At 44.7% G+C, this 15690-nt stretch overlaps 1 protein-coding gene across 1 annotated transcript in view; it reads left to right on the plus strand.

Annotated features, from left to right (window-relative positions):
* The window catches only part of hcrtr2 (hypocretin (orexin) receptor 2), an 88633-nt gene extending 73439 nt beyond the window's left edge, over positions 1-15194 (plus strand). The window contains exon 7 of the mRNA XM_085996516.1: positions 14786-15194. Within this exon, the coding sequence (XP_085852642.1) occupies positions 14786-15009 (224 nt within the window). The 3' untranslated portion in view covers positions 15010-15194. The remainder of the gene's footprint in view (positions 1-14785) is intronic.
* The last annotated feature ends 496 nt before the right edge of the window (positions 15195-15690 follow it).

Genomic DNA, 15690 nt, shown 5'->3' on the forward strand with positions numbered 1-15690 from the left:
CAGGCTGCTGGTTTACTACTGGGCATTTTTTGGCCTGTCATCTGACTTTGGACATTTAATTCTAACTATTGAGAAAAAGATTTTGCTGGTGTTGCACTGTTCTTGGCTGCCTTTTAAACAGTTTGAATGCAGTCCTGGGTGGACCAGTAGGGCTGCTGTTGGGGCTGGAGGAGGAGGGGCAGCAGCAAGGAAGACAGCAGAGAGCAGGAGTAGCTGCCAAAAGAGGGAGGGAGAGGAGGGCACTGCGCAGGAGGCCGCACCCACAGTGAATATTCAGAGAGCACTTCTCCTGCATGAACTTCACTGACAAGCAATGCCTCAGGCGCCTTTGCTTCACAAAGGAGGCTGTCACTGAGCTATATCACCTCTGTGACCACAACGCGAGCCTCAAACCCTGACATGGACAGCACTGCCTGTGGCTGTCAAGGTCACTGTGTCCCTTAACCTTTATGCGTCAGATGTGAGGTGTGTTGAAGTGAGGGTTGCAAAAGTGGTAAGCATGTGAGTATGAGGAGGAGGTGTAGTGAAATGTGTTGAAATGATTGTGAAAATAAAGAAAAGAAAGACTTGCATTTATATAGCGCCTTTCACAACCACCGGACGTCTCAAAACACTTTACAGCGAATGAAGTACTTTTGAAGTGGAGTCACTGTTGTAATGTAAGAAACGCAGCAGCCAATTTGCACACAGCAAGCTCCCACAAACAGCAAGTGATAATGACCAGCTGATGTATTCTTGTTACGTGGGTTGAGGGATAGATATTGGCCAGGACACCGGGGATAACTCCCCTGCTCTTCTTCAAAATAGTGCCATGGGATCTTTTACGTCGACCTGAGAGAGCAGACGGGGCCTCGCTTTAATGTCTCATCCGAAAGATGGCACCTCCGACAGTGCAGCACTCTCTCAGCACTGCACTGGAGTGTCAGCCTAGATTTATGTGCTCAAGTCCCTGGAGTGGGACTTGAACCCACAACCTTCTGACTGTAGGAGAGTGAAGGGAAGCGGAGAGGGGAGTATTGTGAGTAGTCAGGCTGGATGTAGTGGAGGTGTGAGCAGAGAAGTCATTGAACATCTTTCAGCATTGCAGCCATATCCTGGGAGCCATTGACCTCCTCTGCGATGTCTTCTCACTGGTGGCGGAGATGTTGCCTGGAGGGCTTTCTGCCCCTACGGGGGGGAGGTGGTGGGGAAGGGGGCGAACAGTATCTCTCTCCTCCTGTTCACCACCTGGACTAGGGCCTCCAAAGCAGCATCGGAGAACCTGGGGCCACGATCTGCAGGTCTAGCACCCATTTCTCTCCTTATGTGTTTCCTTCCTTCTGCAGCTCTCAGAATGCACTTTCCCTGTAAGAGCTGCTGGATGCATTTAAGTGGCATCGGAGATCCCAAATAGGCACACAGCCATTGAATGGTATTGCTGTGAGACTCATTACAATGAGCACACAGCACGAATATTACATGCTGCCTGGAACCACACTAACAGGCGTGTGCAGTGCACCCCTCTTCCTGCATGAACATTTTCTGATGTGATCGAATTTCTAGGCCTAATTTCCTATTCAGGCACTGCAATGGAGATTCTGGCTCAGCAATAATGCTCGATTCATAGGAGCAGTAGAAATGTACCACATGTGCGATGTGAAAACTTTGAACTTGATTCGTTCCACCGCCCACCCCCGTGGAACTCTAATTATACCAGCGCTAATAAGATTAATTATACAGGTAGAATATCCTTTATCCGAACTTCCGAAAACCGAAAACCTCTAAAAACCGAAAGTTTTTTCGTTCAGCGTAAGTCGTGCGCACGACGCCGACCCCCGCCCCTGACCCCCCGCCGACCCCCCCGCCGACGCCGACCCCCGCCGACCCCCCCGCCGACGCCGACCCCGACCCCCGCCGACCCCCCCGCCGACCCCCGACCCCCCGCCGACCCCCACCCCCGACAAATTTCCCAGTCTTATAAAATACCTTCTGAAATCCGAAATTTTCCGAAAACCGAAACACAGCTGGTCCCGAGGTTTTCGGATAAAGGATAGTCTACCTGTACTCACAAACAGCTTGAGCACAGTCGCACGTCAAAGATTCTTCACAGTTACAGCAATATACAATGAAGTGTCCAGCTGAGAGAGAACATGCACCATGCTGCACCCCTAATTTTGGTAGCCAATTACATTGAATTATCATCGATGTTCGTCATTGCGCCAACAGTAATTTTTATGATAGGTATCAGGCTGCTTATATAGACAGGACAGACTGCGATTGATTGGTTTGCTTATATAGACAGGACAGACTGCTATTGATTAGGGTTCTTATATAGACAGGACAGACTGCCATTGATTAAGGTTATTATATAGACAGGACAGACTGCTATTGATTAGTCTGCTTATATAGACAGGACAGACCGCTATTGATTATTCTGCTTATATAGACAGGACAGACCGCTATTGATAAGGGTTATTATAAAGACAGGACAGACTGCCATTGATTAGACTGCTTATATAGACAGGACAAACTGTTATTGATTAGTCTGCATATATAGAAATGACAGACTGCTATTGATTAGTCAGCTTACATAGACAGGACAGACTGTTATTGATTAGTGTTATTATATAGACAGGACAGAATGCTATTGATTAGTCTGCTTAATAGACAGGGCAGACTGCTATTGATTATTCTGCTTATATAGACAGGACAGACTGCTATTGATTAGTCAGCTTATCTGGACAGGACAGACTGCTATTGATTAGTTAGCTTAAATAGACAGGACAGACATATTGAATGGGTACTTATATAGACAGGAGAGACTGCTATTGATTAGTCTGCTCATATAGACAGGACAGACTGCTATTGATTAGTCAGCTTATATAGAGAGGACAGGCTGCTATTGATTAGGGTGCGTATATAGACAGGACAGACTGTTATTGATTAGTCTGCTTATATAGACAGGACGGACTGCTATTGATTGGTCTGCTTATATAGACAGGACAGACTGCTATTGATTAGCATGCTTATATAGACAGGACAGACTACTATTGATTAGCATGCTTATATAGACAGGACAGACTGCTATTGATTAGGGTGCTTACATAGACAGGACAGACTGCTATTGATTAGTACGATAGCAAAATACTGCAGATGTTGGAAATCCGAAATAACAACAGAAAATGCTGGAAAAACTCAGCAGGTCAGGCAACATCCGTGGAGAGAAATTTGAGTTGACGTTTCGGGTTGGACCCTTCTTCAAAACTGGAAAGAAAAGAAACTAGATCAGAGGCAGGGCTGCGATCGGACAAAAGAATAAAAGAAACAAAAGAAGTAAAAGAGATTAGAAGCTAGACGAGATAGTAATAGGCTGGGATTAGGTGTAAAGTGTACTGGCAGTGCAAAAGATAGCTGCCAGGTGTGAGAGAGAAACAAAAGGAAAGGCGGGGGGGGGGAAAAAGGAGTGGAACAATTACAAGAGAAAATGAAATGGGGGCCGAGCTTATGATCTGAAATTGTTGAACTCGATATTGAGTCCGGATGGCTGCAGACTGCCTAATCGGAAGATGAGGTGCTGTTCCTCGAGTTTACGTTGAGCTTCCGTGGAACAATACAAGAGGCCAAGGACGGTGAGGTCCGAGTGGGAATGGAGCGGTGAATTAAAATGACAGGCGACCGGAAGCTCGGGGTCACCCTTACGGACTGAACGGAGGTGTTCCGCAAAGCGGTCACCCAATCTGCGTTTGGTCTCCCCAATGTAGAGGAGACCGCATCGTGAGCAGCGAATACAGTATACTAGATTGCGAGAAGTACAAGTAAATCGCTGTTTCACCTGGAAGGGGTGTTTGGGGCCCTGGACAGTGGGAAGGGGGGAGGTATAGGGGCAGGTGTTACATCTCCTCCGCTTGCACGGGAAGGTGCCAGGCGAAGAGGAAGGGCTGTTTGGGGTGATAGAGGAGTGGACTAGGGTGTCTTGGAGGGAGCGGTCCCTGCGGAATGCTGAAAGGGGAGGGGAGGGGAAGATACGTTTGGTGGTGGGATCACTTTGGAGGTAGCGGAAATGCCGGAGGATGATCCGTTGAATGTGGAGGCTGGTGGGGTGAAAGGTGAGGACAAGGGGAACCCTATCGTGGTTCCGGGAGGGAGGGGCAGGGGTGAGGGCAGAAGTGCGGGAGATAGAACTGACACGGTCGAGGGCAGTGTCAACCACAGCAAAGGCCTGAGCTTCATCCCCTTACGCCCCCACCTCAATGAATTTCGAGCTCGGCACGATGTTGAGCTCTTTTTCCGCCGCCTTCATCTCCGTGCCCACTTCACTGGCCAGGAGTCTTCCCCCCGCACAACTGACCCTTTCTCCCGCTTGCAGAATTCCCGTTCTACCTGGACCCCTCCCCCTGGCCTCTTACCCTCTCTAGATCTTTTCATCGCTAACTGCCGCCGTGACATCGGCCGTCTCCATTTCTCTGCTCCCCTCACTCACTCCAACCTACCTCCCTCTGAACTTGCAGCACTCCATTCTCTTAGATCCAACCCTGACATTGTCATTAAACCCACTGACAAGGGTGGTGCTGTTGTTGTTTGGCGTACTGACCTCTACCTAGCGGAAGCTGAACGCCAACTCTCCGACACCTCCTCCTACCTCCACCTGGACCATGACCCCACTACCGAACATCAAACCACCGTTTCCAAGACTGTCACTGACCTCATCTCCTCTGGAGATCTTCCCCCTGCTGCCACCAACCTCATAGTTCCCCAACCCCGCACAGCCCACTTCTACCTCCTTCCCAAGATCCACAAACAGGACTGCCCTGGTAGACCCATCGTTTCAGCCTGTTCTTGCCCTACAGAACTTATCTCTTCCTATCTTGACTCTATCTTTTCTCCCCTTGTCCAGTCTCTTCCCACCTACATCCGCGACTCTTTGGACGCCCTCCGCCACTTTAACAGTTTCCAGTTTCCTGGCCCCAACCGCTTCCTTTTCACCATGGACGTACAATCCCTCTACACCTCCATCCCCCACCCGGATGGCCTGAGGGCGCTCCGCTTCTTCCTTGAACAGAGGCCCGACCAGTCCCCATCCACCACGACCCTCCTCCGCCTGGCTGAACTTGTTCTCACATTGAACAACTTCTCCTTTAACTCCACTCATTTCCTCCAAATCAAAGGTGTTGCCATGGGTACCCGCATGGGTCCTAGCTATGCCTGCCTTTTCGTGGGCTATGTGGAACAATCTTTGTTCCAGTCCTACTCGGGTCCCCTCCCTTACCTCTTTTTCCGATACATTGATGACTGTATCGGTGCCGTTTCCTGCTCTCGCCCCGAACTTGACAATTTCATTCACTTTGCCTCCAATTTCCACCCTTCCCTCACCTTCACATGGTCCATCTCGGACTCTTCCCTTCCCTTCCTCGACTTCTCCGTCTCCATCTCTGGGGATAGGTTATCGACCAATATTTACTACAAGCCCACTGACTCCCACAGCTACCTGGACTACACTTCCTCCCACCCCGCTTCCTGTAAGGACTCTATTCCATTCTCCCAGTTTCTCCGCCTCCGCCGTATCTGCTCTGACGACGCCACCTTCCACACCAGTGCTTCAGACATGTCTTCCTTTTTCCGCAACCGAGGATTCCCCTCTACTGTGGTTGACACTGCCCTCGACCGTGTCAGTTCTATCTCCCGCACTTCTGCCCTCACCCCTGCCCCTCCCTCCCGGAACCACGATAGGGTTCCCCTTGTCCTCACCTTTCACCCCACCAGCATCCACATTCAACGGATCATCCTCCGGCATTTCCGCTACCTCCAAAGTGATCCCACCACCAAACGTATCTTCCCCTCCCTTCCCCTTTCAGCATTCCGCAGGGACCGCTCCCTCCGAGACACCCTAGTCCACTCCTCTATCACCCCAAACAGCCCTTCCTCTTCGCCTGGCACCTTCCCGTGCAAGCGGAGGAGATGTAACACCTGCCCCTATACCTCCCCCCTTCCCACTGTCCAGGGCCCCAAACACCCCTTCCAGGTGAAACAGCGATTTACTTGTACTTCTCGCAATCTAGTATACTGTATTCGCTGCTCACGATGCGGTCTCCTCTACATTGGGGAGACCAAACGCAGATTGGGTGACCGCTTTGCGGAACACCTCCATTCAGTCCGTAAGGGTGACCCCGAGCTTCCGGTCGCCTGTCATTTTAATTCACCGCTCCATTCCCACTCGGACCTCACCGTCCTTGGCCTCTTGTATTGTTCCATGGAAGCTCAACGTAAACTCGAGGAACAGCACCTCATCTTCTGATTAGGCAGTCTGCAGCCTTCCGGACTCAATATCGAGTTCAACAATTTCAGATCATAAGCTCGGCCCCCATTTCATTTTCTCTTGTAATTGTTCCACTCCTTTTCCACCCCCCCCCCTTTCCTTTTGTTTCTCTCTCACACCTGGCAGCTATCTTTTGCACAGCCAGTACACTTTACACCTAATCCCAGCCTATTACTATCTCGTCTAGCTTCTAATCTCTTTTACTTCTTTTGTTTCTTTTATTCTTTTGTCCGATCGCAGCCCTGCCTCCGATCTAGTTTCTTTTCTTTCCAGTTTTGAAGAAGGGTCCAACCCGAAACGTCAACTCAAATTTCTCTCCACGGATGTTGCCTGACCTGCTGAGTTTTTCCAGCATTTTCTGTTGTTATTTCTGCTCTTGATTAGTCAGCTTATATAGACAGACTGCTATTGATTCGGTTGCTTATATAGACAGGACAGACTGCTCTTGATTAGTCAGCTTATATAGACAAGACAGACTGCTATTGATTAGTCTGCTTATACAGACAGGACAGAAAGCTATTGATTTGCGTGCTTATATCGACAGGACAGACTGCTATTGATTAGGGTGCTTATGTAGACAGGACAGACTGCTATTGATTATCCTGCTTATACAGACAGGACAGAAAGCTATTGATTTGCGTGCTTATATCGACAGGACAGACTGCTATTGATTAGGGTGCTTATGTAGACAGGACAGACTGCTATTGATTCGTCTGCTTATATAGACAGGACAGACTGCTATTGATTAGGGTGCTTATATAGACAGGACAGACTGCTATTGATTATCCTGCTTATACAGACAGGACTGACTGCTATTGGTTAGCGTGCTTATATAGACAGGACCCTGTTATTGATTAGTCTGCTTATATAGACAGGACCCTCTTATTGATTAGTCTGCTTATATAGACAGGACAGATTGCTATTGATTAGTCTGCTTATACAGACAGGACAGTCTGCTATTGATTAGTCTGCTTATATAGACAGGACAGACTGTTATTGATTAGGCTGCTTATAAAGACAGGACAGACTGCTATTGATTAGGGTTAGTATTTAGATAGGACAGACTGCTATTGATTAGGGTTAGTATTTAGACAGGACAGACTGCTATTGATTCGGGTGCTTATATAGACAGGAGAGACTGCTATTGATTAGCGTGCTTATATAGACAGGACAGACTTCTATTGATTAGTCTGCTTACATAGACAGGACAGACTGCTATTGATTAGTCTGCTTATATAGACAGGACAGACTGTTATTGATTAGGCTGCTTATAAAGACAGGACAGACTGCTATTGATTAGGGTTAGTATTTAGATAGGACAGACTGCTATTGATTAGGGTTAGTATTTAGACAGGACAGACTGCTATTGATTAGGGTGCTTATATAGACAGGACAGACTGTTATTGATTAGTCTGCTTCTTTAGACAGGACAGATTGCTGTTGATTAGTCTGTTATATAGACATGACAGACTGCTATTGCTTAGGGAGCTTATATAGATAGGACAGACTGCTATTGATTAGTCAGCTTATATAGACAAGACAGACTGCTATTGATTAGCCAGTTTATATAGACAGGACAGACTGTTATTGATTAGTCTGCTTATGTAGACAGGATCCTGTTATTGATTAGTCTGCTTATATAGACAGGACAGATGCTATTGATTAGGTTGCTTATATAGGCAGGACAGACTGCTATTGATTACTCTGCTTATATAGACAGGACAGACTGCTATTGATTAGTCAGCTTATATAGACAGGACAGACTTCTATTGATTAGGGTGCTTATATAGACAGGACAGACTGTTATTGATTAGTCAGCTTATAAAGACAGGACAGACTGCTATTGATTAGTCAGCTTATATAGACAGAACAGACTGCTATTGATTAGGGTGCTTATATAGACAGGACAGACTGTTATTGATTAGTCTGCTTCTTTAGACAGGACAGATTGCTATTGATTAATCTGCTTATATAGACAGGACAGACTGCTATTGATTAGGGTGCTTATATAGACAGGACAGACTGCTATTGATTAGGGTGCTTATATAGACAGGACAGACTGTTATTGATTAGTCTGCTTCTTTAGACAGGACAGATTGCTATTGATTAATCTGCTTATATAGACAGGACAGACTGCTATTGATTAGGGTGCTTATATAGACAGGACAGACTGCTATTGATTAGGGTGCTTATATAGACAGGACAGACTGCTATTGATTCGGGTGCTTATATAGACAGGAGAGACTGCTATTGATTAGGGTTAGTATTTAGACAGGACAGACTGTTATTGAATAGGGAGTTTTTATTGACAGGACAGACTGCTATTGATTAGGATGCTTATATAGACAGGACAGAATGTTATTGATTAGTCTGATTATATAGATAGGACCCTGTTATTTATTAATCTGCTTATATAGACAGGACAGACTGCTATTGATTAGGGAGCTTATATAGATAGGACAGACTGTTTTTGATTAGTCTGCTTATATAGACAGGACAGCCTGCTATTGATTCGCGTGCTTATATAGACAGGACAGACTGTTATTGATTAGCGTGCTTATATAGACAGGACAGACTGCTATTGATTCGCGTGCTTATATAGACAGGACAGACTGCTATTGATTAGGGTGCTTATATAGACAGGACAGACTGCTATTGATTAGCGTGCTTATATAGACAGGACAGACTGCTATTGATTAGCGTGCTTATATAGACAGGACAGACTGCTATTGATTCGCGTGCTTATATAGACAGGACAGACTGCTATTGATTAGGGTGCTTATATAGACAGGACAGACTGCTATTGATTAGCGTGCTTATATAGACAGGACAGACTGCTATTGATTCGCGTGCTTATATAGACAGAACAGACTGCTATAGATTAGGGTGCTTATATAGACAGGACAGACTGCTATTGATTAGTTGGCTTATATAGACAGGACAGAATGCTATTGATTAGGGTGCTTATATAGACAGGACAGACTGTTATTGATTAGCGTGCTTATATAGACAGGACAGACTGCTATTGATTAGTCTGCTTATATAGACAGGACAGACTGCTATTGATTAGGGTGCTTTTTTAGACATGACAGACTGCTCTTGATTAGCGTGCTTATATAGACAGGACCCTGTTATTGATTAGTCTGCTTATATAGACAGGACAGACTGCTAATGATTGTCAGCTTATATAGACAGGACAGACTGTTATTGATTAGTCTGCTTATATAGACAGGACAGACTGCTATTGATTAGGGAGCTTATATAGGTTGGACAGACTGTTATTGATTAGTCTGCTTATATAGACATGATGATGACAGACTGCTATTGATTAGGGAGCTTATATAGATAGGACAGACTGTTATTGATTAGTCTGCTTATATAGACAGTACCCTGTTATTGATCCGTCTGCTTATATAGACAGGACAGACTGCTATTAATTAGGGAGCTTATATAGGCAGAACAGACTGCTATTGATTAGGGTGCTTATATAGACACAACAGACTGCTATTGATTAGTCTGCTTATATAGACTGGACAGACTGCTATGGATTAAGGTGCTTATATAGACAGGACAGACTGCTATTGAATAGGGTGCTTATATACACAGGACAGACTGCTATTGATTAGGGTGCTTATATATACAGGACAGACTGCTATTGAATAGGGTGCTTATATACACAGGACAGACTGCTATTGATTAGGGTGCTTATATATACAGGACAGACTGCTATTGAGTAGCATGCTTATATAGACAGGACAGACTGCTATTGATTAGGGTGCTTATATAGACAGGACAGACTGCTATTGATTAGGGTGCTCATATAGACAGGACCCTATTATTGATTAGTCTGCTTATATAGACAGGACAGACCGTTATTGATTAGTCTGCTTATATAGATAGGATAGACTGCTATTGATGAGGGGGCTTATATAGACAGGGCAGGCAGTTATTGATTACTCTGCTTATATAGACAGGACAGACTGCTATTGATTAGGGTTAGTATTTAGATAGGACAGACTGCTATTGATTAGGGTGCTTATATAGACAGGACAGATTGCTATTGATTAGGGTTAGTATTTAGATAGGACAGACTGCTATTGATTAGTGTGCTTATATAGACAGGACAGACTGCTATTGATTACTCTGCTTATATAGACAGGACAGACTGCTATTGATTAGTCAGCTTATATAGACAGGACAGACTGCTATTGATTAGGGAGCTTATATAGGTTGGACAGACTGTTATTGATTAGTCTGCTTATATAGACAGGACAGACTGCTATTGATTAGGGAGCATATATAGAAAGGACAGACTGCTATTAATTAGGAAGCTTATATAGAAAGGACAGACTGTTTTTGATTAGTCTGCTTATATAGACAGGACAGATGCTATTGATTAGCATGCTTATATAGACAGGACAGACTGCTATTGATTAGGGTGCTTATATAGACAGGACAGACTGCTATTGATTAGCGTGCTTATATAGACAGGACAGACTGCTATTGATTAGGGTTAGTATTTAGATAGGACAGACTGCTACTGATTAGTCTGCTTATATAGACAGGACAGACTGCTATTGATTCGGGTGCTTATATAGACAGGACAGACAGTTATTGATTAGGGTTATTATATAGACAGGAGAGACTGCTATTGATTAGTCAGCTTATAAAGACAGGACAGACTGCTATTGATTTGGGTGCTTATATAGACAGGACAGACTGCTATTGATTAGTCAGCTTATATAGACAGGACAGACTGCTATTGATTAGGGAGCTTAAATAGGTTGGACAGACTGTTATTGATTAGTCTGCTTATATAGACATGATGATGACAAACTGCTATTGATTACGGAGCTTATATAGACAGGACAGACTGCTATTGATTAGTCTGCTTATATAGACAGGACAGACTGCTATTGATTAGGGAGCATATATAGAAAGGACAGACTGCTATTAATTAGGAAGCTTATATAGAAAGGACAGACTGTTTTTGATTAGTCTGCTTATATAGACAGGACAGATGCTATTGATTAGCATGCTTATATAGACAGGACAGACTGCTATTGATTAGGGTTAGTATTTAGATAGGACAGACTGCTACTGATTAGTCTGCTTATATAGACAGGACAGACTGCTATTGATTCGGGTGCTTATATAGACAGGACAGACAGTTATTGATTAGGGTTATTATATAGACAGGAGAGACTGCTATTGATTAGTCAGCTTATAAAGACAGGACAGACTGCTATTGATTTGGGTGCTTATATAGACAGGACAGACTGCTATTGATTAGTCTGCTTATATAGACAGGACAGACTGCTATTGCTTAGGGAGCTTATATAGACAGGACAGACTGTTATTGATTAGTCTGCTTATATAGACAGGACAGACTGCTCTTGATTAGGGTGCTTGTATTGACAGGATAGACTGTTATAGATTACTCTGCTTATATAGACAGGACCCTGTTATTGATTAGTCTGCTTATATAGACATGATGATGACAGACTGCTATTGATTAGGGTGCTTATGTAGACAGAACAGACTGTTATTGATTAGTCTCCTTATATAGACAGGACCCGGTTATTGATTAGTCTGCTTATAAAAGCAGGACAGACTGCTATTGATTAGGGAGCTTATATGGAAAGGACAGACTGCTATTGATTAGGGAGCTTATATAGAAAGGACACTGTTTTTGATTAGTCTGCTTATATAGACAGGACAGACTGCTATTGATTAGGGTGCTTATATAGACAGGACAGACTGCTATTGATTCGCGTGCTTATATAGACAGGACAGACTGCTATTGATTAGTCTGCTTATATAGACAGGACAGACTGCTATTGATTAGGGTGCTTATATAGACAGTACAGACTGCTATTGATTAGCGTGCTTATAAACAGGACAGCCTGCTATTGATTCACGTGCTTATATAGACAGGACAGACTGCTATTGATTAGGGTGCTTATATGGACAGGACAGACTTCTATTGATTAGCGTGCTTATATTGACAGGACAGACTGCTATTGATTAGTCTGCTTATATAGACAGGACAGACTGCTATTGATTAGTCTGCTTATATAGACAGGACAGACTGCTATTGATTAGGGTGCTTTTTTAGACAGGACAGACTGCTATTGATTAGTCTGCTTATATAGACAGGACAGACTTCTATTGATTAGCGTGCTTATATTGACAGGACAGACTGCTATTAATTAGTCTGTTTATATAGACAGGAGAGACTGCTATTGATTAGTCTGCTTATATAGACAGGACAGACTGCTATTGATTAGGGTGCTTATATGGACAGGACAGACTGCTATTGATTAGTCTGCTTATGTACAAAGGACCCTGTTATTGATTAGTCTGTTTATATAGACAGGACAGGCTGCTATTGATTACTGAGCTTATATAGACAGAACAGGCTGCTGTTGATTAGGGAGCTTATATAGATAGGACAGACTGCTATTGATTAAGGTGCTTATATAGAAAGGACAAACTGCTATTAATTTGGATGCTCTTACAGATAGGACAAATTGTTAGACAATCAGTTATATCTGGTCTCAAAAGACCCATACAGATGATGAAATATGCGGTGTCCCCAAAATAATAAAGATGACAGGCATATCCCCACAGTAAGAGAATTAATCTATAGTACCAATAACTTTGCTTTAATAAGGCTGTTTTGCTTGTTGGAATGACCCTGCCGCACTGTTAATAGCATTGCCCTTGCTTTTATTTGCTGGAGGGCAAGTAAAGGAGGAAGAAGATTATTAAACTCCATGACCATCAACACCCCACAGGTGGATAGGCTGTTGAGTCACATGGAATGAGTATTCGGCTGAAAGCTGCAGGTTAACAGGAGACAAGCCACAAATGGTCCAGCTCTATTATGAGTGCGTGTTCGCATTTCTTCCACAAGCCATCTTTAGGGGGAAAAATTGGGTTGCTTTGTGCCACCCGGGAGCAGTGCCGCCCACGCCTCCCGCAAAATTTAGCGGTGGTGCGAACCCGTAGCGCCCCATGGCTCTGCGCCGCCGGTGATTACATCATTGCCGTGCGCAGCACGCCGCTCACGCCCTGGCCGCGATGTTCGGGAGCACCCCCTGACTTACCGCTGGACGCTATGTCCAACGGGATCAGGGGGGCCCACCTGCTGCCGGGGAGGCACAATTTAAAGGCAAGGTGCGTTGTGGCCATTTTTGTTGCTGGCCGCCTGCCAGCAGCTGTCTGTGCTCCTGTCCCCGGCCTCCTGAACGCCGCCCCCCCCCCCCCTGGAGTGCCGGCTGCGCTCCAAGAACCCAGCACTCGGCTCTGTTGCCGGCACTTCCAAACCCCGGGGGCCCAGCTGGGCCTCGGGTCATGCTGCGCAAGGCCCCTCCCCTTTAAGAAGCGGTGGAAGACCTGCAATACCGCGGCACGTAGAGCCGCGATATTGATTCACAGTGCCCCAACAGGGATGCGGGGCGCTTCGAGTAGCGCCCCGCTTCCCTCTTGGGGCGCAACCACTCAAGTTCCTGCGTTAGTGCCCCGACGAAGTTATTCCATTTTTAGCCCTTACAGTTTCTCTGAATGAAATTGCGAGTTTCATAACAATTCAGACTGAATTCTGTGCCAAATAAGAAATGGGTTGAACTTTGCCCAAACACATTTCAGAGAGGCAGCTTTCATCTATTTCTGTGCTGGATTTACACTTCCTTAGTAACTTACGCCACCAGTTTATTTCTCTGCATGTAAAAATGTTCTGTGTGAGACAGGAGACGAGACTATGGGGGGAATTTAATGAACTGACAGGCGGTAGTTTGCAAGGACGGAGGAGTCAAGGGTTGTTTTTTTGAGGAGAGGGGTGATGACGGCAGATTTGAGGGAGAGAGGGACAGCACCTGAAGAGACCAACCCGCTTACAATGTCAGCTAACATGGGAGCCAGAAAAGGAAGGTAAACTCACATCTTGTCTGCAGGAAGCTGCTCAAACGGAGCAGAAATCGGAGATAGAGCAGAATCTCTGCCATGCCGATTCTCCAGCTCATGCTTCCTTGGAGCACAGTTAGCCAGTCGGAGCATAGGAACAGTGAATTACCCTATAGCCTTGCTTAATAATTGCATAGAAATTTACATAGCCTGATAGTCTCAAGCTATTGAAATATTAGTTGAGTTACTCAGGCCTTGCAGCCCATTGGCTAGTCTTTATAGTTTCAGAAATGTTTTGTTATATTGAATGTCAACTTCTGGACAGTAGCGCGGCTTTCTTTATTAATTGACTTGAAACTTAGATCTCCACATCGAAACATCAGTACTTTGCTTGGCGGGATTTTAAAGTGTAATGAGGAAGAGAAATAAGAATGAATATGCTGGTGAGGATCTCACCGAATTTGACTGGTAGCTCCCTCAATGAATTCTAAATACGGTCGTCTTTTTTTTCTTTTCCAGTTGGTAATAATATCAGTTAGCTGAAGGGATGTCAAAAATGATTGCAATATTCTTGTTCTTTTTCAGGCAAATTCCGAGAAGAGTTTAAAACTGCGTTCTCTTGTTTTTTGCGGACGGATCGTCAGAATGAAGAGCGGCTCAGCAGAGGCCGGACGAGCACCGAGAGCCGCAAGTCCTTGAGCACACAAATCTGCCACTTTGATAATGTTTGCAAAACTTCAGAGCATGTAGTGCTCACAAATATAACGACATTACAGACCAGTAGTCTTACTGCGAACAACATCTGGTGATAGTGACAAATGTTTGCAGTATTCATTTCAACATTGGCCTGACCTTTATTACTTTAAAATGCTGTTACTAGGATACCACAATGAATGTCAAGAGTGAAGGCAATTTGTGTAGCAATAGGTAACTATTTTTGGACTTGTAAATTGCATCATTAAAACTGCCATCTCACTGGCAGAGAATGACACTTCTCTCTTGTATTTTGTATTGTATCATAGAATTACAGAATTGTGCCGCACAGAAGGAGGCCATTGTGCCCATGCCGGCTCTTTGAAAGAGCTCTCTAATTAGTCCCACTCCGTTTCTCTTTCCCTGTAGCCCTGCAAATTTCTCCTTTCCAAGTATTTATCCAATTCCCTTTTGAAAGTTATTATTGAATCTGCTTCCACCGCCCTTTCAGGCAGTGCGTTCCAGATCATAACAACTCGCTGTATGAGAATATTTCTCCTCACTTCCCCCTTGGATTTTTTGCCAATTATCTTAAATCTGTGTCCTCTGGTTACCGACCCTCCTTCCAGTGTGAACAGTTTCTCCCTGTCTACTCTACCAAAACCCTTCATAATTTTGAACACTGCTATTAAATTTCTCCTTAACCTTCTCTGCTCTAAGCAGAACAATCCAAGCTTCTCGAGTCGCTCCACATAACTGAAGTCCCACATCCCTGGTTCTGTTCTAGTAAATCTCTT

This window comes from Somniosus microcephalus, chromosome 9 (assembly GCF_052327205.1).
Source record: "Somniosus microcephalus isolate GS21.2 chromosome 9, FLI_Smic_1.0, whole genome shotgun sequence".
In the NCBI taxonomy this organism is placed as follows: Eukaryota; Metazoa; Chordata; class Chondrichthyes; order Squaliformes; family Somniosidae; genus Somniosus; species Somniosus microcephalus.